Source organism: Carettochelys insculpta, chromosome 8 (genome assembly GCF_033958435.1).
Source record: "Carettochelys insculpta isolate YL-2023 chromosome 8, ASM3395843v1, whole genome shotgun sequence".
NCBI classification, from domain to species: domain Eukaryota; kingdom Metazoa; phylum Chordata; order Testudines; family Carettochelyidae; genus Carettochelys; species Carettochelys insculpta.
In genome coordinates, this window is record NC_134144.1 from 42795667 (window position 1) to 42819224 (window position 23558).

Below are 23558 nucleotides of genomic sequence, written 5' to 3' on the forward strand. Positions count from 1 at the left end.
AAGTATTGTAATGAACGGCCCTGCAACAACGCAACCTTAACAAAGCCTCAGTGGCCCTGCTAAGAGTCAAGCGTAATTGCTGCCCAGCTACTGTTTTGCTCAGCGAGATTTTCGCATTGCAGTCAGCTGCAGCGGGAAAGGCGGCAGGTGAGATTCGCATTGAATGTTTTCGGCTCTTGCCCTCAAATGTCACGCCCCGTTTCTTCCCTCTGCCCCTTCTACCTTCAAAGGCTTGTAAAGCAAGTGGGGAAGCAAAAAAGGCTTAATTCGCATTCCGCCTCTGCTCTCTGTCTCGCACGTATTAAATCTCACGAAACAGAAAGAAACAATAGACCTTATTAAGAAAAACTTGTTCGGAATGGCAAATTAAGCCGAACGGAAACACACGTTTTCACAAGTACGTGTTTCTTTTCACCATTTATAACCTCCTTGAACGTGCAGACTTGTCGCTGCAAAATGTTTCCGTTTGCGTTCACTTGCACCAGACCACCCTGTTAACCTAAATCTGTAATGCGGTCAGTCGTGAGAAGCCCGTCTAAATCAGGGCGCCCTTCGCCTTTATTTTCCGGGCAGATATTAGCCGACCGAGTGTAATCACTCCTCATTGATTTTCTTTCCCCGTTAAATAGCTGGAGAGATGCACTGCACTTCTGAAGTCCAGGTTACCGCACATTCTCAGGCAGGAAAGAAGCGATTAATTAGAAGCCTCTGTGTGCGCCTTTACGACCAATATTCTTTCGGTGTAGCCTACAATGAGGTGTATGTTAAACAATCTTGGAAAATTATGTCAAAGGAAGCAGCAGTCCAATAAGCCATATGTTCAGGGAACTTCAGCGGTTTCCACTAGGGATCAAATATCAGTTCATCTTTGTCTCCTTATGTGCAAATATTTTTTTTTAATCCCACGTCTGAGAAGAGCCGAGATTTCACTCCCCCACCCCCCAGCGCTAGGTTCAGAAGCAAAGATAAACAGCCTCCTAGTTAGCAAAGGGCACCAAGGTTAAAAGGACACGTGTGTGTCCCAGAGGGCGGTATTATTGACATATTCCAACCTGGGCACCTAGCGTTTTCAGCCGTCCTAAAAAGGGAAGGAAGGCTGAGGTTCAGCCTCGCCCTTTACGAGACTTCTCCCCACTTTGGGTAGCGTAGCGATCTGGGGAATTGTTTTTGCAGCCTGGGATGTCAGAAAGCCACAGACGCATGAAAATCTCACCATCTGTATGCTCATGGAAATTCTCATCCGATATTCTCAAATAAAGGCTCAGCATCATTCCAACCCCCTCACCAGTGACTAAAACAAGGAAGAAGCTATGGAAAGGCGTGTTCAACCGGGGTATCAGCAAAGTCCTCCTGGCAGGCCTAAAACTAGCGCTGTTCTTTGTTTGCTTAACCTCCCCGTCCCCCGGCGAGGTGCACAAAAAAGACCTGCAAGAGGGCTTGTAAACGAGAAGTGTGAACTAAGCCGAGTCGTGTGGACAGCGGATTTCTGTAAAGCGCTCCAGGCTCACCAATGGGGTGGTGGGATGACAGCGTGGAGTGAGTGGGATTTTGAACGAAGCCCTCCTGGACGCATTTCTCCGATCCCCGAGCACAAGAAATGGGTATTACTAGGAACCACCTTTTCCCTCTTCAAGGAGAGATTACATGGCTCATATAAACTCCTGCACGTAATGCAGCACCAATGTTATTCCCTTCACATAAAAACATCCAGTTTGTGTAAATCTGTAATAAATAATATTTTAATGTTAAGGAGAAGTGTATAGTAATCAAAATCTTTAGGGGCAGGATGGAATGGAAACTGAGAAGCATTTGACAGTAAACAATCCAACGCTCATTCTTCTGCCTCACGCTACGAACATGGCGCACTCCGCGGGCGCGGGGCTGCCGACGCTCCCGCGCTGGGAGCTGTGTCGGTGAAATCCCGGGGTGCTCGAAATAGGGGGCAGCCAGCAAGGCCTCAGCACCCGGCGCGCCTGCGCTCCCAGCCCGGGGGCAGCGCCCAATGCACAGCAGCGCAGGAGCGAGCGGCGCGCTTTCCTCCAGCCCCCTTCGTGCCTCCTCGCCGCTAGCAGCTGGAGCTTCGGACTCCCCAGGCCGAGCGGGCTGCAAGGCACGTGGCCGCGCGCAAGGGGAGCCCGCCCGCCACGCGCACGCACAGGCGGGAGCCGCAGCGTGGGGCGCGCCAGGCTGGAGCCCCGTCCCACCTGGGCGCCCCCTTCTGTGCACCTCGGTCCTGCAAGGCCAGGAGCTAAACAGGCCAAGCCGGATGCATGCAGCGCCGTCCAGGGCAGAGGAGCGGGCCCTGCATGGGAGGAAGCTCAAGCGCCTGGGCCTCTTCCCCTAGGGGCGCACACGGCTACTGCCCCCGCACGCCGGGCCAGCTGCTGCTCCCACTGCTGCCAAGGCGGTTTCTAGCGGCGCTGGGGCCCGGGGATCGGGCTCAGTTCCAGCCCGTCCCCGCAGCGCCGCGCTGTCCGAGTGCGGAGGGCGGGAAGGAAGGAGGGCTCGCGGCAGGCAGGCGGAGGGAGGGAGGAGGCCGGGCTGATTAGCATGCAGAAGCGCTCGCGAGCCCGGCTCCATTGTTTTAACACCTCCCCTCTCCTCCGCGCCAATCTGTCACCGTTCAGCAGGCGAACGCTGCTGCCTCGAATGCTGCTCTTCTCAAATGAGACGGATAATTAGCTGCCCCGCACGAATGGCGCACTCTTCTCACCCCTGATTGCTATCACCTTCTTGCTCCTGGCAGTTTTGACACCTCGTAATCAGCCTGCTGCTTTTTCTCTTTTCTGTCCCCGGTTCTGATTTTCTCTCCCCCTGCGCCGGGGGGTTTGCATGCAATCCCTGTTGCCATTTGGATTGAGACTCCTCGGCGGAGTTAACCTCGTACGATGGTGGGGGGGGGGGGGGAGGAGGATGTGCGGCGGGGACGGGAAGAGACAGAGCTTCCTCTGAGCCCCAGCTGCTGAGCGCCCGCGGGTGGGGGAGGAAGGACTTCGTCTGAGCCTCGGGGTCCTTCTTGAGGGCGGCCGCTCTCGTGAGCCCCCCCAACTCCCTGTAGCCGGGTGGGGAGCTGAAAGCCGTTTGGAGACCTGCTCGGAGCGGGAGCGTTTAAACCTCTGTCCCAGCTCCCGGGCGGGGAACAGCGCCCGCTGGCGTGGGGTAAAGGGACTGGGCTACAGCGAGGGACGAGCCCCCAATAAACACTCCCAGTCTGCCCCTCCCCCCGAGCGGGGCCCGCAGGCACTCCGCCACGGGAGAGTTTCCCGCCCCGCTCCCGGGCACGGGCGGGCGCGTGACTGGCGCTCACGCAGCTGGCGCGGGAACAGCGTCGGAGAGGAGTCCCCGCGCCGCAAGGCTGGGCCACGGAGCTCGCGGCATAGGCGGGACGCCTGGCTGCGAACGAGTGCGTCCATTGCCACTTACAGCCCTGCCGCAAGTGAGTCAGCCCGGGGGGGTGGGGGGGCTGTGCCTCGACAGGCTGCCTGGAGGCCCGCCGCCAACGCCATTAGCCCCAGAGCAGAGGCGGGAGGAAAGCCGCAGAGCACCTTGCCCCAGCCACCTGCTCCCTCCCTCCCACCACGCCATGTGCTTCGCCTTCGGCCTCCGCCAGTGCGTTCCGGGAGGGCGGAGGAGAAAGCGCTGGGGAGTACCCTGCTGAGGGGAGAGTAGCTGTCCGCCCGCCGCAGCAGGAGGCGCCAGCACCTCCCACTGCTTCGCGCGGCGCGCAGCTGGACAAGCTGTGCTATGCAGGCGCGCCCCTCTTGTAGCCCCGCTCCTGGCCCGGGCGGGAGGGTTTGCAATGCTCAGACTACGCTTTTCGGCCGGTGGGAAGGTGACAGGCAAGGGGGGGTTGGATTCCCCCTGGTTACTTTCCTTCCTCCCCCTTTCCTCCGTGCAAGGGGCGTTTGTAGCCCCCGCTCGTGCCAGTAGGAGAGTGCTGCTGGCCATTCTCGGGCTAGGAGCAGAGCTCCCCTCTGCGCTCAGCCCCGCTGGAGAGGAAACGCCTGCAGGCACGAAAAAGGGGGCAGGGACTTAAGAGGTAGATGGTTTGCTCCGTGCTTACCAACGTGAGCTGTGAGTCTCCCCTGGCCCATATCGGAGAACAAGGCAGGTCTGGGGCGGGCGATTTTGGAGAGAGCCAGCGATATCAGTGCACCCAATAACGTGCCTCCGTCAGGCCCTTCACCCCCGCAGCTAAGCAGGAAACCTGGTTTTAATGCTAATAGAGCAACAAAGGCACTCTGGGTCACCTAAAAAAGACAAGCACTGTATGCTGCAGTTTATTACTGTACATTATCATCAGCCAACAGCTAGTTACATACACACCAGGCACCTAAACTCACAGTAAACAGGTGTAGAAAAGTGTTTAGTGTAGGAGCATTCTCCAGTTGACTTAAAATGCATTAACAATAATGCAAGATTTATACTTAAGCTTTGTAAAATAGGCACCATCACCCAATAAATCTTTGAAAGAGAGAAGCTAGCGCCCTGCTTAGCTCCTTTACCTGTAGCTATAGAAAAATGTATTAATGCTAATAGTTCCTGTCCAGAGGGAAATACGTATCTAGTCAAAGTGCGGGAGGATCTCTTGGAAGAGATCATTACACTGGAACTGTTTTAAAAAACAAAATGCAAGCTAGCTGAGCTAGCATTCATAAAATACACATACATATCAAAGTTTAAACTGCAGTTTAAGAAGATGTGTATTTTGGGCTGGAGACTTTTATATTGAAAATTTTTTTTAAATCCCTAAAAGATCTGAGTAACATTCAGCAAGAAACCACAAAACATGCTATATTATCTTTTGCACTTGTAGTTTCAGGGGAAGTGTAAACTGATTCATCTCATTTTCTCTCTACATCGAAGAATATGTAATCTCCCACAGAGGAAAAAATATTTTCCATGAGACATGAATGCTAACAGTGTACATTAATTGTTTAATAGTGCATTTCTGCCACAGATAAATACTATTCCAATCTTCATTTTAGCCAAAAAGTATTGTACTCTACTGTATTTGAGAAAAATCTGTTTAGTCAACAGTTTTACTGTTGCTTACACTGATCTCTGCCAATGATGTAAGAAACAAAAAGACGCAAGTATATCCTAAGTATGACATGCCTGTCACTTGGCTGCTCTTATGACTTTACAACAACCTTATCCGCAGTATAAATATAAAACACAAACTGTCTTAAGTCAAATTTGGAGATTGCTCGCTTGGACTTCAAATGTTGTTAGGGCCTGTTTCACCCCTGTGTACTGCACTGAGCTGCAGAGTGTTGAGGAAAATTGAATACCACTGTGCAAATTTATCTCCTCAAAGACACAGTTCTACAAACCATTACTCCCACAAGTAGTCAATTATTGTGGGACTACTCCAATGAAGATTATCTGCATAAGAAAAAGGATTTGTAGGATCAGGCATAAAGCTCATACTGCAATATGACAAACCTAAGTGAAACTGAATTACTTAGAGGGATAAGTGGCATTCAGCCACTTGAAATTGAGCAATTTTTCTAATGGATAATTTAAATGTGTAAAATTCCAATGTTAAATGTAATTTAAAAAAACCTGATATGCGCTTAACTGAAAAACAGTTTCAGTGACATCATGAGGAACATAATCTTAATTCTGAAATTAACATACACACAAATGAAATATATACAAAAGTGCTACCCAGTATCTCTACAAAGACTTATTCAGCTTGCTTCTGGATACATTGATTGTTCTTTAAAGTGTGAATTAAGATGCCTCAGAAAATCCCCCCTTGAGGTAATAGATGGTGGAAAAACTTTTTGACAGAATTCACATATTCCAGATTGATTCAATTCTGAATCTGAATAACCTTGTGCAAGTAAGTTATTGTCTTGAGTGCGATGTGGCTTCCAGAAAGGCTGAAAAAAAAAAAAAAAAAAAGAGGCAAAAAAAGTGTGTTTAAATGAATACAATTCTAAATATAAGAATTTCCCCACCTTTGTTTTGTGCTAGCTTGATTTTGTTTATATTTGATATAGGTTAACAAAAAGACATCTCTTGTTTTCTTTATATTAAAAAAAAAAAAAAAAAAATCAAGAAAATATTTTGCATGTTAGCTAAGTGAAATATCAGAGGGAAACTAAACTTTCCTATATTTACATCTACAGACACTTAGTCTGACATTCTTGTATTTGACAAATACTCATGATAATCAACTCAAACTTCCTTTGTCAGCAATGTCAGTGTAATAAATACAAAGGCTTTTTATTGGCTCTTCAGATATTTCACTGTAGGAAAATGAGACCATGGCATCTGTAATCCCCATACTGAGCTACTGTATAAACATTCCTGCACAGATATTATAGCCCTTTTTTTTGAAAATAAGCAATATGCATTTTACATTAGCGTACAGGATGCATTTACTATATAAAACTAATATGAAGCAGATTTTTATATTACCCCCACAGGTACTTGTCTAGTTTTCAATTTAATCAGAAACCAATCTCCTGGATAATATAGGGTAGCTTATATTTTATCTATTATTTATTGCTAATATTACAAATAAGGAAATTAAATTAAATCCTTATCCTTCCTTGGCAATTCTGATTTCTTCATCACAAAGACTGTGTCCGCTGAGGGGTCTGAGTCTCCATTTTGTCTTCCTATTCTGCATCAAAGTTATACGCCAAGGTGAATGGCAGCAAGAGAGAGGCAGGTGGGGGCATAAGGTTGGATAGGTCTCTACGGTCTTTTTTTTTTTTTTTTTTGCAGCAGACTTTTCACTGTGACCTCACATATGCACAGAGGGAAGGAGTATTTTAGGGGATAGAAAAGCAAGCTGTTTTCCTTGAATTTAAGTCTCTTGCAGTCCATCCTCATAATAGAGCTTCACTTCTTGTGTTCCCAAATTTTGCCAACCTAAAAAACAGATGCTTCTTTCTCCAAAGGCAACTCTACCACCACCCTGGCTTTCACAGTGGTTAATTCTTAACTAGACAGTTTCTTTTAGGAGTCAGTTCCTTTTCTAAACAATGTTTAGTATATCAGGGGGCTGTTCTTCATTAATACTTAAGTGTAATTACATCACTTCCTGGTACAATACAATCTGATTGTAGATAGGAGGCAGCTGAGAAATTGCACGAGGAAGCTTTCTAGACACCAAAATACTTTTAACTACTCCCATAGAAGTTGTTTGTAATTAATTTCTTGCAACCCCACTTTGAATAAACTAGCAGTTTTAATAACCATATAAACACGCATGGTATTTAGTGAAGCCGAAAAGGTTCTTGCAACATTTCATGAAATGTTCAGGGGACAAACTAAGGTTATAATCTTACAAACAACTATCAGGATTAGGCATCAATCCAATAAAACACTTAAATACCACTGACTTCTTTGGGACTTAGGCATATGCTTAAGTGCTTCTCTGTATAGGGGTAGATGAAAGGAGATGCTTAAGCATTATGTTGAATTGGGACTGTAAGCCTCTATTTAACTGTCTTCAAGCAATAGCAGTCTCACTAGTCAATGGACTTTTCCTGTGCTTAAAAAGTTATGCACTTTAATGGTCTGCTGAATTATGACCTCGCTAAAGTCAGCAACCCCACTAAATAAAGCACTGCATCAACAGATAATATTTGCCAAATCAGACCTACAGTTGTAAATGTGTGTGCATATGTATAAACACAGTTAACTATGAATTGGTAAAGTTTCAGATTCAATGAGATGCACATTATTTTCATCCGCTACATCTTTCAATCACATTGTTTTAAAAGTGGTACTATATCCAGTAGAGCCACCCAGATGGAGAAAGGGGTGGAGAGGAGAGAATGAGAGTCTGTTTGCAGGAGGCCTTAAAACCAAGTGGCACTGTGATCACATGCACCTGGTTACAGCCCCACCTCAGGTTTGGCACTGTGTCCTTGTGTACCAGCTCACAGTGCCCAAAGTGGGTAGCCAGTCCCAGCCCTATGGGACAGGAGGTGTTGCTATGCAGTAAGTGTGGGGTGGGCTCACTCTCCACACCCAACCATTGCAGCTTCCCTTCAGTGTTTTTTGCATCCTTGTTTTTGGAAGCAGAAGGAGCAGAATCTGTTTCAGATCTTGCCCCAGGCCTTCAAAAAAATCTCTGTGCAGCCCTGTGTCCTAAAAAAACAGCACTGAGGTTTCCATCTAATAGCCATAAAGCAGGAGTGAACTAAATTTACCGCATAAACAGAGAGCAGCAACAGTTCTGAGGGTTCATTGTTGCCAGATACATTGCACTGAATGGGGTTGTTTCATCTTCTAAATTAACATATGTAGCAAATAAGACAAAGTCTTAATCTACACTAGGAAAAAAAATTCCAGCATGTAATTCACCACTGTTGGAATTCTATCAGTAGCAGCTATTGACAGGCCTCCTGATACTAACAAGGCTTAGATATTTATTACTACAGGTTGAACCTCTCTTGTCCAGCACTCTTTTCTGGCATCATCCATGGTCTGGCAGGATTTTAGCTAGCTAGCTGAATTTTCATGTACCATAGTGTGGCTAAGTTTCCTGTGGTCCCATAAAGTTTGTTTACAGCCACTCTCAGTGTTCTATGCTGTTATTTACCTCTCATTTACGCCTAAATGTCTTCTAAAAACCCAGTTAGCTATGGAAGTGTTAGTAATGCTGCTAGACAATATTGACTTCCTTGTGGTCTGGCAAATTCACTCATTCGGCACCAGTCAGGTCCTGAGGATGCCGGACTAGAGAGATTCATCCTGTAGTCCTTATAGGGCAAGATGGTAAAAAAGCTCCAAGCACTGTGTGAACCATAGCATAACTGCTTCAGCTACACCCAGTGGGAACAATTACATTTCCAAATTTTGTCAGTGTGAATGCAGCAAAAAGGAGTCATATTTCTCTAACTCAATGGTATGTCAGCATTTGAACTCAATTAAGATCACATCTCTGACCCTGCAATCTGAAATGAAAAGCCACAGATCAAGTCAATACACCTGAAACAAAATGCATGAAAACACTTTGGAGGCAGTTAAATAAATATGATGTAGATTCATTTAAATATACACAGATGTATATTTAATAGATTCTAAAGTAATATTGGCTTTTGTCAAATAAACTTCTGGACATGACGCAACATTTTAATTGATGTCCTCCTGTACCACTTTGCTCCTTGGACAGGACTTACAAATATTGAAACTATTTTCTATTGCCAGTTTTCATTCAGTATTAAAATCTCCCCACAGAGCTGTAGTCATGGTCATTCACCTAAAATGGTAATCTCAAACTACAGTAATTTCCTTGTTTTGCACAAATATCAATTATCTAACCCTATGCTCTCTTGTCCAGCAACTCTCCTGCACTTTTAAAGCTGCATACTTCCCTATCAACTTGTAATCACATACCAGCTGTTTCACTTGTTGTAGTATACAATGCAGGGTGCCATCTATTGAAAAATGAATTCACAGACTAGCTAGTAAAAGAACAAGCAGGAGAGATAATGGAGAAGAATGAAGAAAAAAAAAGTAATAAGTACTAAAATGTATGCTTGGTAGATCCACAGGAATTCTATTTGCAATAAAAGAAGTTGTTTAATCTCTTTTACTCAGCCACAACTATAATGGAAAATTTAGAGAAAAATAATAAAAAAGCATATGTAATAAATAATTAATGGTAAAACTAAAATTTACAGCGGCATAAACAATATACTTTAAATATCACTAACGTATACTCTGAACAATCTAACAATTTTTAAAAATATAAAAATATGCTAAGCAGCACTACAAGTCTCTAGGAGTCTCTGCAAAAATGTTTCAGAAAATTAAATTTAGGATTAAGTCTGACAGTAGAACTGGGCTGGGTCAGTTTAAAGAGTACATCTGTAGCTCTAGAGATCCTCAGTCGCAAGGTAAATGTTATTTTTGCCTTAACTTCTCTTTTTCTTACTTTAAAGGCAAAGCTGAAGCACAGACAGGTTAAGGCAATTTGCCCAAGGTCAAAAGGAGTAACTGGAAGAGCCGGGAAGAAAGTGTAAAATTCCTAAATATCAGTACTTATTCCAACCAGCCCTCCTATGAGAAACAGACAAAAAAAATGAAATCATGATCCTATTTAAGTCAATGGAAATTTTGCCATTGGACTTCAATAGGGCCAGGATGTCATTCAAATGCTCTGACTCAAAAGTCAGTGGGACTTCTGTGCGTAATTGTTTTCCTGAATTTGGCCAAAATGGCCTAATTTTCAGAGATGCTGAGCACTTACAGTTCACACATACGTTAGCTGGTGTTCTGGAGGCTCACCTCTGAAAAAAATCCCATCTGAAGTGTCTACTTAAAAAAGTAGATGCACGTTTACCTGCATTTCCTTGGATGTCCACTTACAACTGTTTCTGGAAATACATAGTTTCCTATTCTGCCAGTACTTCTACATGATTTTATCCATTTTAAGATGTTCTGTGTTTGTCCCTCAGAGGTAAAAAGATTCTTTTTTAGAAGGAAGTACACTGAATTATCTGGTATTTTAAAAAAACAGCACATATGCCCACATGTTCAGTTGTAGATTTTAAAAAAGTATTATAATGCATACTATATATGATTCTATAGAACGCAATCGGGTAAACAAAATTTTTGAATAGTTGAGATTAAAATAATTTTTGCAATGGATACAAAAGTTACTTAATGAAGTCAAATTTATGCAAGAATCTATATTCTTGAATCTCACTTAAATCTCTCAAAGTGTTGTTAATGTACCCTAATTCAATGTCAGAAAACAGATCTACATAAAAATCAGTTGTTTACCACAACATTGATTCAATTTATATGGAGGGCTTCATTCCTGCCTGAAAAGACCTTTGCACAGTGCTTGTTTAAATGAACATTATCCTTTAAAATATACGTATCAATATAAAGATACCTGCTGAGGTCCTCTGACAGCTCTCCCAATGCCTTCTGTAGAGGAAAAATTGACTTCAGTGGCATCTTCATTTGCATACCCATGTACAAGTTTGGTACCAATGTCTGCTGTTTTCAGACATGGTGTTTTGTCCTGGGAATTCTGTTTGAACACATTTACGTGGCTTGGGGGTTTTGTTTTGTCAGGTGTAGTTAGGTTTTGTATAGCTGCAGTTATGTGCTCAACTCCATGAGATTCAAATGGCTTACATTCCAATTTACTCAGATTCTTAGGGTGGTCTTCATGCTCCATGTTAAAATGATCCTGAAGCATATTTTCAGCTATCGCAGTACAAGGCACTGTTGGTTTCTCTGGAGTGCTCTGCAAGAAAGTAGAGTCATTGTCTGTAGGTGGAAACTTGACATTAAATTTAGAAAGCGATTCTACAGAGTTGTCTTCCTCATCTTGGCCCACTCCTCTTGGTGTGATAGATGCTATGCATGATACACCTCTATTTATATCTGTTGTAACCTGAGGTTTAAAAAGTTCTTCTGCTTGTTCATCAGTTTTATCAGTACACTGAATAGGCATGGAAAACTGAATTTCTGTAAAGGGGAGAAAAAGGAAGTTGTCAAACACCATCCATAGAAATAAAGTTCAGAGTAATTGTTAATGCTCAAATGTGGGGATCAGTTACTTTTCTCAAATCTTTCTTGATTTCCAAGAGTATTTTCCAGAAGCCAATAATTTGAGGCATGCTTTCCCACCCCATTCAAGAATGGCAGCCCTAGTGCAAAAAAAACAAACACACACACAACCCCCTCCCTTCCGAATGTCAGATAAAAGCCTGATTCATTAATCAGAACAATTCTCTCTCTCTCAGGTTCAGTTAAAACTGATGTTGCCCCATATTCGTAACACACACTCATGTACATTTACTATAAAGTTTTCTGGCAGAAACAAGTTGTAACCCAGGATACTGTTTTATGGAGTGCCAACAATGTGCTAGGTATGGTAGTCCCAAAGTATCTGAAGTGCATAGACGCTCGTAGTGTCTTCTTCTGTTTGAGAGCTCTCAGTGCATTTTAGGAATTACAAATAATAATCTACATATTACTTCTAATCAAGCTGAGGAAGAGCTTGCTTCACTGTACATTTCACGTATGCAACATCCTCTTGAAATCACTTCAATCTCATGGTGATAACCGCTATATAAATTCATAGGCAGCAACCAGCATGGTAAGCTGGTAGGTCAACTGTTTTCTATACTTTTTATATTTTATTATATCTTTGAACATACACAAATATATAATACAATATATTTAATATATATTAATTAAAAGATATGGTAAATTTGCTTCTTCTAAACTAGTTGTAGTCACATTGCTCTCAAGATATATTAGAGAGACAAGTTTGGTGAGGTAATATCTTTTTATTGGGCCAACTTCTACTTTTCAGCTACCCAGAGCTCTTCAGGTTTCACACCTACAGAAGCTGGTTACTTCACCCACTTTGTGTCTTCTTGAATGAGGCAGTGCTTTTTTTTTTTCTATGTGGGGTGCAGGTGGCGGGGGAAGGACCTAATAATTGTTTTTATATAACTAACAATAGTAATGTAGTGTCAAAAACCCACAAATCAGATCAATTAATTAACTGGAAACAGCTTAACAGATACCCAGAATCTGGAATATCGGGTCCCTTATTTACGTATTAAAATATGGATTTGAGAGCACAGAGTTTAGATTCATTATTTTCTTTTCAGCCTTTGATGCCCATGTTTAGCTGAACTAAGCAGACATTGTAGAAATTGATTTCAGCTGAGCACAGTCATAGGTGGGTAACATTAAAATTTTATTTTTTGTTATTTATGGGAAATTATCATAAATATCATGGATACCATTTAAACATAGACCATGAATGCAAGCATAAAGGGAGTCCAATGCACTTCTTATTAGGACTGCAAGTCACGTTTGTTTTATCTATCTATCTGTCAATCATATATATAGATCACAGTCATGATCAGCACTTCCTTGTACTTGTCCCAAAAAAAGACAACACATCAGCATTGGAATAATTTGCCTTAAATCACAGAAACAAGAGGGGCGGTTTTGGCACATAATGAAAGATTAAGTTTCATCTACCCTTCACCTGGGTTATGTCTACACTAGCCCTCTCTTTTCAGAAGGGGCATAGTAATGAGGCAGTTCTGAAGATGCTAATGAGGTGCTGACATTAATATGCAGTGCCTCATTAGCATAACGGCAGCTACACGATTCAAAAGTACCGCTTTTGGAACGCATGTTGCCCATGTAGATGAGGGCCTTTTGAAAGGACCCCCTGATTTCAAAAGCCCCTTCATCCTAAAACCAAATAGGAAGAACAGGCTTTCAAAGTCAGGGGGATCCTTTTAAAAGGCCCCCATCTACATGAGTGATGTATGTTCTGAAAGGGTCAGTTTCCAATTTCATGTGGCTGCAATTATGCTAAAGAGGCACATATTCATGTCAGCACCTCATTAGCATCTTCCGAACTGCCTCATTACCATGCCCCTTCCGAAAGGAGGGGACTAGTGTAGATGTAGCCCTGAAGTCATGGACCATTAATTCTTATTTCATGTGAGGTTTGACATATAATCTGCTCATATGTACAGGAGACAGCAGGGAGCTGGAAATAATTGTGGTGGGGGGGAATGGGTAGGAGGGGATATGGATTAAAAAAGTAATCTGTAAAACCATCTCAGGACCTGATCCTGTTGTCTTACTATCATGCATAAGCTAATTAAACTACCAGTATTTTGCACTATGTTCAGTATGTGTGTTAGCAGGATCAGCCTCTGAGGACCTAGTCCTTGCTGCAGGGAGTTTTTCTACTGGATTTCAGTGAGGTGAATCCTTAATCTCTATTAATAAATAAAACAAAAGTGTTGCAAGGCTGCAGAGGGCACTTTGTTTTAAAGTCCTCTTCACATCCTAGTTCCATGATTCTGCAGTCTTTGTGACAAACGTGAAGCTAGAAATATTCAAAATGGGCATTTTTGTAAACAGAGTTATGAAAAAAAGTTATCACTCAGAGCATACTGGGGTATGAGACTGAGTGAGATCCAATGGTCTACCTCAAGAGACAAAAAAGAACCCTGAAAGTCAGTTACACAGTGACTGTCTCTTATCCATGTAATTTGGAATGTTCCTTCTACAATTCCAAAACCCGTGGTGCATTTTTTTAGTGAACTGCAGAGCACCATGTGAACAGACTTGAAAGAAGCAGATGGTAAACAGTAGAAGTACTTTCAAAGTATGTGTAATTTACAGTATTTTCAAATATAAAGCAAAGCTTTCAAACAGTTGAATCACAATAAGAGCTAAAGTAAGATGTTACCATTTACAGGTTCTCTCTTTATGTTAAGTTTACTGAGTTGGTCTGTTTGCTTTCTTGCTAATGTGCATATTCGGTGACATTCTTCCTTCATCTCCTGGAAAACCATCTCTAGATCTTCCCTAAAAGTTCAATATTTTAAATCAAAGAGTCAGTGAGTTCAGCTCTTTCATGACCTTGAATTAAAAAAAAAAAAAATACTGCTCCACAACTGGAGCCAGAGAACAGTGTTAACCGCTGAATTTCTCTGGTACTCTCTTCCTCAACACACACACTTCCCTATGCAAAAGAAAACAGAAGGGAAGAAAGTAGACAAACATAACAAAACATGTAAATTGTTTGGTCATATGTCACATGCATAGGGCTCCTGCCTGGAAATGATGAAATGAAGCCATAAGCCTTTATAGGCCAGGCATTCAAAGAAATCCTGAGCCACAGTCCGTTCAAGTTTTACTGAGTTCCCTCCAGCACAGGTAGTACAACCCATCTTGGGCAAGTATAGCGCTTCTGTGCTCAAATGAGCTAGTCCAGAGAAATTAGCCAGTGTTGTTGTGAACATGTATTATTTCCTATTTTTGCTGTGGACATCAGTCCATGCAGGATTGGGAATATACTCTGCAAAAGCAGCTATCCCCTGGCTCCGTCCTCTGCTTGCCTGTGTGACATTTTTGCAGAGGTTTGGAGAACTCCTCACACAGTTGCCATTCCCTTCTGCAGAACCGACATCCTAACTCTTTTCTCTTAGGTTTTCTTCAGGACCTTGCACAGGTTCCTAAAAGGCTGTCAAATACTTCTTAAATGACACTAAAATGGTCAAGAAAGTTCTGCATAAAAGTGCACTCTTGGCTTCTTGAAAAATATGGCACGTTATTCTACTTACTTACACATAACAGATACTTCAGTTGAGGCACATAAGACCACAGTTTGTGTATTTTCTTCATTAAGCACAAATTCTTAGGTCTTGCAGAAAGGACTTTTAAAGTGAACTGAACAATTAGGAGGTGGGACAAAGGACACACAAGGGCTCATGCCTTGTGTTGCTGCTTTGTACTTCTAAGTTGTCACATGGTTTTGTTATTGGTTTTATAAATTTTTTTTGTTTTTTGTTTTTTCCTCCTTTCTGTATGTTTATTCAATCGGTAACAGTTTGGACTGTGAAGCACTGCTTTCCTTATTTTGCTGCAGGTCTTTGGAGCTCCAAAAATGTGGATTACGAACTCACCCAGAAGAATGAAATCAGCTGGTGAGAGTGGTGTTAGTTTGTTACAACTGTTGCTCAGGGGTTACAATTCATTAGTGTTGAACACACCAAAATCTTGATGAAAGTTTAACAGTCTGATGCAATGAATACTTTTTTTTTTTTTCAGTTAGATCTAACTTTCTTAGCATCTCTGATACAATGTCAGAATCCTGCTGGTTCTCCAGTCATTCACAGCTTTCCAAGAACTCAGCATACAAGAGCTAAATCTTAATATAAAAATGCAAGAGAGGGATCTCTTTTACAAAGACACTTCAAAGCATCTTTTGAAAAAAAAAAAAAGTTGCAAAAAATAAAAAAGGCCTAATCCCATTTTTTCCTCCTCCATCCCACAGGAGACCATTAGGGATCCTCTTCTACATGATCATTCATGCAAAGTTGGTAGAACCTGTCTTAGGTCTGCTCTTTTCACAGGAGAATATTAAACTAAGGCTCTGCTCAACCTCCTCAGCATAAAAAACATACAGAACAGCAATACCTGCTCACTAAATACAGCAGGTTTCAGTGTCATACTCCTCTCTGATGCCATTCTCTTGAACAAACAGGGATTATGAGGCCTCCACTGCACCATGGACTGAGGCTCCATATCTAAATAATGAAGGATTAGTCCCTTGTGCAATCTGTTGAGCCCTCTCCTGGCAGCACTTTTTCTATCTTAACCACTAGTTAAGCACTGCATATTCTCCCAAAAGGAGTTGAGGCTCATACAATAACCAGTATTAATATCCTTAGAAGGAAGGGAAAACAGTCACTTGGTGCACCGGGGTTTAAGCCCCATGGAAATTTCTGACATATGCCTGAATAGCCACAGCATGCCAGCTATATTTTCACATGCTACACTGTCTCTGCTCCCCTCCCTAGGTTGGTTTTTAGGCCTTTTTTTCTGTTCCTTCTGCACTGGGAAAAGGGAAGGAACTTTTTTAGCAATGTGAAACTTTAAAATAGTTTATAAAATGTTGCAAAATTATTTACCTTTCACGCATAGTTGAAATACCAGGAATCCCTGGAGATAAATCCTGTCTGGCTGGAGCAATCTTCATATGTTTTATCTTAATGTAAAACACGGGATTAGGGAGCTTGTTTTGGTGTACTAATTCTTATATTCACATGGACTTAATACAAAAGATTAATGAATGTCCCCACATGCTTTATCAGCAGAATCAACTAATATTGCTTGTAGCACAAGAAACCATTTGGAAAAAAATGCACAAGAAATCTCATCCTTCATTCTTTCATTTAAAATCCCTTCTAATACAAATTGATCATGTCACTATTTTGTCCTTTTACAGAGGTTTTCATTTGTGACTCTAATGAAGCTAATGGACAGAACTTTCAATGTGTTATAATCATGTATCAGATCATAGGCTCATTCCTAAGGAATTGATGTATTTTAGTTGAAAAATTTTAAGAAACTGTATTTTTTTTAACAAACAGTTTGTTAAAGGCTGGTATGTATTTGAGCATGCCTTTAAAACAAGTTGTTACCTTTGACTACCACCTTGTGGATTACACCAGTATTACAGGCACTGTAAATTGTTGATTAAATATAGGCTAATGCAGTGCATTTAATATTTTTTTTGTTTGCATGCCCCTATAAAATTTCAAATGGAGATTGGGATCCCTTTGGAATCATAGACATAGACATCCCTTTGGAATCATAGGCACAGACCCCCTACAATTCAGCAGGGGTCTATGGATCACAGTTTGAAGATCACTGTTTTACTCTGGATGTTTTTCCTGATAAGTGAAACACCCTCTCTGACCGAAAGAGTGGGATATAAAAATGGAAGACTGAAGCTGCATACAATTGCAATCGGAGTCTGAATCATACAGACCAGCTACAATCCAGCTATGTATTATTTCCTCCAATATTTAATTTTATAATTAGTTAAAAGAAAAATAAGATGACTAGTTAAGATGCACAAAACAAGATTCAAGTAATTACATGGCTTGACTGAAAGAACATTACAGCTAGTACTATTATATATTTAACAATTTTCTTAGCAATTTACATACAGTTGTAATCTAAAATCTGCTAACTAGAGTAATGTGTATGATCAAAATCTAACTACAAACCATAATTATGTGCAAAGGTGTGATATCTTAGTTTATTTACTTACCTCCATTTCAGACATTGACATGTGTGTGCAATCTTGTGCTTCACGTTTTTCTTTTAATCTGTTTTTTAGAAGCCTGATTTTGTCTTCTTGAATGGCAATAATAGATTTGAGTTTCTTTTCCTTTAGACTGTTTTCTTCTTCAGTTTGCTTCAGTTTAATGCTCTCCGTTTCGAATTGCTCCTAAAAATAGCACAAATGGTTAATATTTCCAGAATAGGAAGAATATCATTATGCAACAGTCTGGGATAGACTAAATTAAGTCTTGGCAACCTAAATGAAATGAGTCTTATCTACTCACTAATGTCAGTTTGCGTTGAAATAATTAAAAAAGACCCTTTAGTGCTATATACAGATATGTTTAATCATGGACATTTATTCAAAACAATTGTTTTGTTTTAAGTTTATAAAAAAGCCAAGCCAGCAGACGTTCACATTAGTGCTTTAACAAAGTGGAAGACATTGTCTGACTTCATTTATATACGCTGCGTGCAGTAACGTTTAATTAGTTTCGTAGCATGCTAGAATCAAGTTACAGCAATTTTAAAGAAGGTGACAAAGTCTTCAGAGTTAATTTCTGGAGCAGTTATAAATGTAGCTCTTTATCGCTTAGGTGATTTAGATTTCCAAACACTCAAGATGCATGCAATACTGAAGTGATAAGGACTTAGATATTTCAAGTGTCATCCCTACCCTAAATATTAAACCATAATTTTGTAGAAATTTTTATATAACATGAAGCTGTATGAAGAAGGAAGACATTCTAGCAGGTCACCAAAGGAAAACCTAGTTTTTATATCTATGAGACGGAAATCCTTGGATTATTTCTGAATAAAAGAATATATGACCAGAGGCACAGAGATGCAGTTACAGCATCTAAACAAGCTGTCTTTCCTTAAAAGCTGTGGAAATAACTATATCCAAAGTTTCTATACTATTGGAAGCATAGCATTTCTAGTACGCTTAAGAGGACAGCAGGATTATGTCTAGATTGCAGGCTTCTGTCAATAGCCTGGAGGCCTGTTGACCGAAGTCTGCGTCTCCAGGAGCCTTCTGCTGACATCCTGGTCATCCTTGTTTCACGAGGAAGAAGGGATGTGTTGGCAGAGGAAGTTTTCCTCAACATTAGGCCCCATGTGGACAGGCCAAATGTGGGGAAAGCCACTCCCAACATAACTGTCAACAGGAGGTATATGAATGTGTTGCTCAATTTGCATATCTTTTGCTGGCAATTGTCGGCAATCTAGACATAGCCTAGAAGAAGTAACCACTATCCAGTTTCATATATAAAATACATTTGAGAAGGGGGAGTAAGAGTGAATTTTGGCAGTTATTTTTGGAAGGATTCAGGAAGCACTGTGACAGTCAAATGAGAAGAAAATGCAAATTAGAGAAGAACACTATTTGAATATGGATGACTAAACTATATTTTTAAAATGCTACAATACAATCAGGAGACAGACCTTCATTTGGGTCAAATTAACTGTCATTATATTTGTCCAGAAACAACTAAATACACCAGAAATATCCTGCTCTTATAATTTTTTTAAATTGGGACACAAAGTCTCTCTCTGAAACAAATTTCTAATCACTTTCCAAGTCATTCAAATAACAGAGTAATTCAGGTGTTTCATTCCTGAGACTTGTTTTTCCACTAAAATTAAGTATTTGTTTATAAAAGTGTATAGATCTAACTGATCAAAATGGTTAAACAGAAACACTGTGACTTTGACCCACAGCTGGAAAAGTCATATGCAATGTCAAAATAAATAATATGCCAAAATGCAAGCCATGTCACCTAGAAAAATAACTAGTTTAAAAACAAGGTCAGTGGGAAGACAGATAAAGAATGTCCAAGAGATGAGCCACATTAAGACAGGTACCTGGCTCGAAGTAGATAAAACTGCAGTAACTGAGTAGAGAAATAGGTCCAAGGTATGCAATTCAATCCATGTTTTTTGAAGCCTGTCTATGCAATACCGTGCAGTCTAAGCACAATGTGTAGATGGTATGGGGACAGCCTGGAGAGCAGAGGAATGAACACAGGAAAGCCAAGGGATTCAAAGAGAAGCTTTAGTTTATTTACTAGAAGACCCATGCAAGGCTGAAAAAATGTATTTTGAGATTACTGAGCAGGGCCTATAGCAGTGGCAACGGAGAAGGATTCAGCTCCAGGTATGCTGACACAGGGAAGGGAGTGCCTTCAGCTGACCCATTAGAGCACCTCAGAGGCTGCTCTAGGAGTCAAAAATATGGACGCATCTTGGGATGAAGTTTTGAGAAGACATATTTCGATGTTCACATTTCAGAAGGTGAAGCCAGTTAATCAAGTGTCAGGTTCAGCTCACCCCTTCAAATTTAGCTAGCCCATAGTAGGCTCTCTCTTTTCTCAAGCCACAGTTAGTTTTCTCCATTTACTCAGTGTTCACTCAAAACAGTCATTAAAATGGGCTCTCTCCGCCCCAGGGAAACCCTTCATCTCTCTGGCTGAAGTCCTTGCAAATCCAGTTCCCCTGATGCTCTCAATTGGCAGGACAAATCATTTATCTAACCACCCTGCTACACCTCTATATGCTGTTATTTCCTACATCTGGAGGGCCTTTCTTTCAGGTTTAAGGCTTTTGGCAGGTTCTGTGGAACAGATTTCAGTCCCTGTTTCCAGGGCAGTCTATTAACTCCTTTCTGTCCTTGTCCAGGTTCACATCTTATAGGGAATAGAAAGAAGTCTAGTATTTGAGTCCAAGGAAAGGGATGAAGAGAAAAGACACCTTTTGATGAGGCATGAAGATCTGTAAGGAAGCCATTTTTGGTACTCTGTTCTGAAATGGATAGGAAATCTGTGAAGATTTTAGATTAAAGGTCACTTGTTCCCAGTTTCCAAAGAGAGATGAAATTGTTCAAAATACAACAGCTGAGTTTGAGTTAGGAGGGACTTAGGGAGAGCAAAGGAAGTAATCACAAAAGTGAGGGGAGTAGAAGGCATCACAGGTTTCTGCAGTCAAGGTTAATATTTGATAGGGGTCAGGTTAGGATGGGACGAACATTTAGTGAGTTAGGAAGCAAGTAAGAATGTTGCTGAAATTTAATAGACAGCTTCCTGACCATTTGGATGAATGCAAGATGGAGGTGATGGTGTTTTTGGATTAAGATATTCTTACCAGTTTTGAGTGTGCTCAAGTTGAAGAAAGTTATGGTGGAACCAGGAGTTGGATAAGGTTGGAGTGCTTAAAGAGTAGGAAAGGGCTGTAAGAGGAAAGGTTATAAAGCATGAGGAGGTCTGAAAAACATTACACAATAACATTAAGAATAAAAATGTAACAATTGCAAAGCAGGGTTAAGTACATTAGAAACAGGCAAATATACAACGATGTTAAGTTCATGGCTTCTCCTGCTCTTTCTGGTCTGGCCAAAAGTCAGGCAAGCAAGAAGAGCGCAGATTCTAGGCATAAGGCAAACACCAGAAGCTCTGTGTGGGAGTTGTTCTGCTCTTCCTCTATTCAGGGAACAAAGTCAATGGGGCATATGGAAAAGGGCAGAGAGAAGAGATATTGTCAGTGGGAGAGGCACTATGAACCAGCACAACAGCCTGTCTGTCTACTACGATGTGCCTGATGTTGTGAAGAAGCTACTTCATCACACACTAAGAAAGTCAGCTTCACTGTGCACTGTCATGACCTTACACCAAGATACATTTAGGGTCTCGGATCATTTGTCTATCCATCCATCCAAGTCATTACATTAAGATACAGGAAAAACAGACCCTGTAACAGTGACAATTAAACCTTTAAGACAAGATTGATGTTGATGCCACCCAGACCCAGTCAATGTGGTAGCTCTCATAGATTATCTAATCTCATGGGACTGTCTAGATAAGGGGTGGGCAAAATAGGGCCCGGGGCTGGATCTGGCCCATGAAGCCTTTTCATCTGGCCCATGTCTGGCCCCCATGGGGTAGAGCTTCAGGTTCTGCACTACCCCCAGGCAAAAAAAAACAAACCTCTCACTTCCTATTGGGAGGTCTCTGGCTCATAGGAGCTGAGCGATTTTGCTGGGGGTAGGGGCAGTGCTTGAAACTGGCCAATAGGAGCTGAGAGGTTTTGCTGGGGATGGGGCAGTGCAGCACAATTTCTCAGCTCCCATTGGCTGGTTTCTGGTCAATAGAAGCGGAAGGATTTTGCTCTGGGCAGGGCAGTAAGTGAAGTGCCTCCCTGCCTCACAGAGAGCCACATGGAACATCCACCGGGGTGAGGCTTCTGGCAGGCAGGGAAACCTGACTGACTGCTCCTGTCTAGAATCTGCTTAGGTAAGCGCCTCCCAGCCAGAGCCTGCTTCTGACACCACACCTTAACTGCCTTCCTACCCCAGCCCAACAACTTCTCCTGAACCTCCCAGACCCTGCACCTCAATCTTCCACCCTGTGTCACAGCCCCCTCCTTCAACCAATCTTTCTCTGACCCCACACCCTATGCTGCACCCCAGTCCCCTATCCTGAGCTCCCTTCTGCACCCAGCCTCCACCCCAGACCCCACACCACCTACGTATAGAAGTGGTGCCCTTGGCCACTTACCCAAAAATACTGGAATGGCTCCCCCAACAAAAATTATTGCCCACTCCTGGTTTAGCGGATGTCTGGCTCAATTAACATATGATCCCTGTTCTGGATCTTAGTATCAGAGAAGTAGCTGTATTAGTCTGTATCTTCAAACACAACAAGAAGTCCTGTGGCATATTATAGACTAACAGATATTTTGGAGCATAAGCTTTCATGGGCAAAGACCCGTTTCATCAGATGCGTCTGACGAAGCGGGTCTTTGCCCACGAAAGCTTATGCCCCAAATATCTGTTTGTCTATCACAAATGTATAATATCTATCCCTACTGCCAATCCCAGAGCACAAGATCCAGAACAAGAAGTCCTGTGGCACCTTATAGACTAATGGATATTTGGGGCATAAGCTTTCGTGGGCAAAGACCCGCTTCGTCAGACGCATCTGATGAAACGGGTCTTTGCCTATGAAAGCTTATGCTCCAAAATATCTGTTAGTCTATAATGTGCCACAGGACTTCTTGTTCTGGATCTTGTGCTCTGGGATTGGCAGTAGGGATAGATATTATACATTTGTGATAGATAGACCACACCCTTCTCTTGCTGCTCTCCATTCAGACATGTCTTCCCTGTCAGGGTGTGGGACCTATTTTAATGGTCTGTCCTAGGAAGCTAAAGGAACATGTAAGATTTCAGATGTCTCCAAGAAAGAACGTTGTCAATAGCCTCCAGGGATATTGACTATCTTTTGTCTGACTACTGAGAAGTTTACTCATAAGTGTCCTGTTCTCTTGTATGAGGGTCAGAGATCAGTTGGCTAATTCTGCTTTTCATTACTCCAGTGACACACACAGGCTGGGTCTACACTTGCCGCAGAAGATCGAACACTTACGTTTGATCTTCCGGGGTGCCACTTCGCGCATGCATGTTCCGGGGTCAGTGTTGAGCCCAGAACTCCTTACAAGCCACAAGGATTAAGGAATGATGATTGGAGGAGCACTACTGTCAACATTCTGCCATGAGGACAGGGACAAATATCGACAGCTGCAAAATCAATTTTTGGCATGCAATTGGTGTACCTAAAATTGCACAGCAGCCGTCGATGTTCAAGGTAAGTGTAGACCCAGCCAAAGGAAGATTATAGCTGTAGTGGTGAGGAGGCAGTGTAACGGGATGGGCTGGACTGGAACACAAAGCCTTCCATGGGACTGCTCCAGCTGGTATATTTTAGAGTAGCCGCTCAGTCTGCTTTAAATTACACTGGGGGGCCAAGGGGTGCTGGGGGGAGGGGGCAGGAAGAGAAGCCCTTGGATCTGGGGTACAGAAAGTTGACTTATGGCACAATCCACCATTCTGCTTATGCTCTGAACAGCTCAGTACCTAGGCGACTAAGTTTAACTTATTGAATCAT

The 23558-nt window shown here is 42.1% G+C and overlaps 1 protein-coding gene across 4 annotated transcripts in view; it reads right to left on the reverse strand.

Moving 5' to 3' along the window:
* Positions 1 to 4258: 4258 nt before the first annotated feature.
* TANK (TRAF family member associated NFKB activator) overlaps positions 4259 to 23558 on the reverse strand; it is a 36806-nt gene continuing 17506 nt past the window's right edge. For all 4 annotated transcript variants that reach the window (XM_075001038.1, XM_075001039.1, XM_075001037.1 and 1 more), the window contains 5 exons: positions 17606 to 17785; positions 16458 to 16534; positions 14231 to 14349; positions 10877 to 11460; positions 4259 to 5891 (listed from right to left, as the gene is read on the reverse strand). In XM_075001038.1, the coding sequence (XP_074857139.1) occupies positions 5697 to 5891; positions 10877 to 11460; positions 14231 to 14349; positions 16458 to 16534; positions 17606 to 17785 (1155 nt within the window). In that variant the 3' untranslated portion in view covers positions 4259 to 5696. The remainder of the gene's footprint in view (positions 5892 to 10876; positions 11461 to 14230; positions 14350 to 16457; positions 16535 to 17605; positions 17786 to 23558) is intronic.